Source organism: Marmota flaviventris, chromosome 5, assembly GCF_047511675.1.
Source record: "Marmota flaviventris isolate mMarFla1 chromosome 5, mMarFla1.hap1, whole genome shotgun sequence".
In the NCBI taxonomy this organism is placed as follows: domain Eukaryota; kingdom Metazoa; phylum Chordata; class Mammalia; order Rodentia; family Sciuridae; genus Marmota; species Marmota flaviventris.
Window position 1 is genome coordinate 6,259,330 of NC_092502.1, and position 2,539 is coordinate 6,261,868.

General features: G+C 44.6%; 1 protein-coding gene across 1 annotated transcript; it reads right to left on the reverse strand.

The window, feature by feature from the left end:
• Window positions 1–1,345: 1,345 nt before the first annotated feature.
• Window positions 1,346–2,281, reverse strand: LOC139705648 (olfactory receptor 2M4-like). Its single transcript, XM_071611800.1, has one exon. It carries the CDS (start codon window positions 2,279–2,281, stop codon window positions 1,346–1,348), a length of 936 nt encoding a protein of 311 aa, XP_071467901.1.
• Between the last annotated feature and the right edge of the window lie 258 nt (window positions 2,282–2,539).

Consider the following 2,539-nt stretch of genomic DNA (forward strand, 5'->3'; position numbering starts at 1 on the left):
CATGTCTCATGAAAACCTGTGCATGAATGCTTGAGATAGCATTATTCACGAGAGTCAAAATAAGAAAATATTCCAAAAACTTAATTATTGACTGAACAAATAAAATGTAGGACAATCTTTTCAAGGAATATTGCTAATTTGCATGTGAGAATGTAGCACTGATCATGCTTCCACAAGACACATGAAAACATTATACTAAGTAGAAGCCAGTCCAAAGACCACATCCCATCCATGTATGACGACCCAACAGGCAAATCTACAGCCAAAGCAGTGCTGGCCAAGGACAGAGCAGGAGGGGATGAGGAATAACTGCTAGAGATTATGAGCTTTCTTTTTGGAGTGATGTTTGCACAAATATGTGAACATATTAACATCCACTGAAATGTACACCTATCCTTTTTAAATTTACCTAAAACAAAAGCATTAAGAATATTCTAATTGTCCAAAAATATTTTATAGTGCCCCAAGGAATGAAATAGATTATAACACATGGTCATATCATTAAAGCATAAGCTGAAGGTTTAGTTAGAAAAAAATTTTAAATAATACACATGATGCAACAAAGATTCGATTTAAAATATAAGCACAGAAACCCAGGCAATGATTGACTTCAATTCTCAAAAATATTGCAGATTGACATACACAGATTACAATCTTGTGAAAACAGCTTGGGAACATAAATGTTTTATCAAAGTATGGGCAACTTATGGATATTAATTAATTAATTTGGACAGATTTAGAGGCCAGAAATATTTTTCAATAAAACTTTAGTGAGTTTTATGGGATTATGTATAATAAGTCACTTTTGAGCTGTGCAAAAATTTATGACCAGCAGTTCCTGAAACTGAGTTTGCTAACGTCTCCAAACAGATCGGTTGTTGATGTAAGAATGAGAGAGGAGTAAAACGATCACAATCATGAGGATGATTCTGCAGCCAAAAGGAAGTGATGTTGCTTCTGGACTCATTAAAGTATCCACTTTTAATTTAAAGATGAAAAAGGAATAAATTTCTAAGAGGTATTTTATTTATTTTAGAAATTCATTTCCTCCCTGTCATAAAATGCTAAATATTTTATATAGACATAAAAGTTATTTGGAAAGACTCCCCGTTCCTAAATGCTTGGGAAGGAAATAAAGAAGGATCAGGATTAAAATAGCCAGGACAGGTCTGAGCATCGGTAAACCTGAAGTACAGGTGGGAATGAATCAGGAACACAGAGGTATCTCTCCAAACACAGAGGAAAACTGCAACCCCTGCTCTCCACTGAGGTCAGAACCTGCAGATGGACCCCTGGCCTGGAAGGCCAGCATCCTGGACAGACCCTCAGCAGACGCTGGAGAAAGTCACAGTAACCTTCCTCTCCTCAGGAGCTTCCTGAGCCCCCTGGACACCTCCCTGTTGCGCAGGCTGTAGATGAGGGGGTTCAGCATGGGGGTGAGGATGGTGTAGAAGGCCGACACCATCTTGTCCTGCTCCGCTGTGTAGATGGAGGCCGGTCTCATGTATATGAACATGGCAGCCCCGTAGTAGAGTCCCACCACCATGAGGTGGGAGGAGCAGGTGGTGAAGGCTTTGCGGCGGCTTTCTCCAGAGCCCATGCGGAGGACAGCTCGGAGGACACGGGAATAGGACGTGAAAATAACTGAAACTGGCAGGATGAGCATCACCACACAACAGACGAAGAGCAGCCTTTCAAATGCAGACGTGTCTGTGCAGGAGAGAGGCAAGAGGCCAGCCACTTCACAGAAAAAGTGATGTATTTCCAGAGAGCCACAGTAAGAGAATGACAGGGCAGCTGCCAGCACAATGATGCCATCAAGAGACCCCAAGATCCAGGAAGCCACCGCCATGAGCACACAGAGTTTCTGACTCATGAGGATGGTGTACCGAAGGGGATGGCAAATGGCCACATAGCGGTCGTAGGCCATGACAGCCAACAGGAAGCACTCGGCTCCCAGCAGGGACACATAGAAGAATATCTGGGCTCCACAGCCTGCTAGCGAGATGGAGTTCCTGCCAGTCAGGTAGTTGAAGGCCATCCTGGGGACGGTGGTGCAGATGAGCATGAGGTCCGTGAGGGAGAGCTGGCTGAGGAGGAAGTACATGGGGGTGTGCAGCTGGGCGTCCAGGTGGATGAGGAGCACCATGGTGGAGTTCCCCATGATGGCCACTGTGAAGATGCCCAGGACCAGAGCAAAGAGGAAGGTGTGGGTGGGGCTGTGGTTGAAGATGCCCAGCAGGACGAAGACAGGGCTAGACGTCCGGTTTCCTGACTGCATCCTCAATAATTTGCCTTATCTGAAAGTCCCAGGGAAGACAGAAGCTTACCTATTAGTTCAGCTTTCCAGTGCATGGTGCAGCAAGGACCTTTGCTGGACGGGGCATCGGAGGCAGGCGAGACCTTCTCACCAGCCTCCACCTGCCTCCCTTAATAGCTGTGAGCCATGAGGCTCCTCATTCAACCTTAGAGAATGATTTTAGTATGCATTTTCTTTATTTTACCTACAAGAGTCCTAAAGTTTCTAAAAGCTTACTCA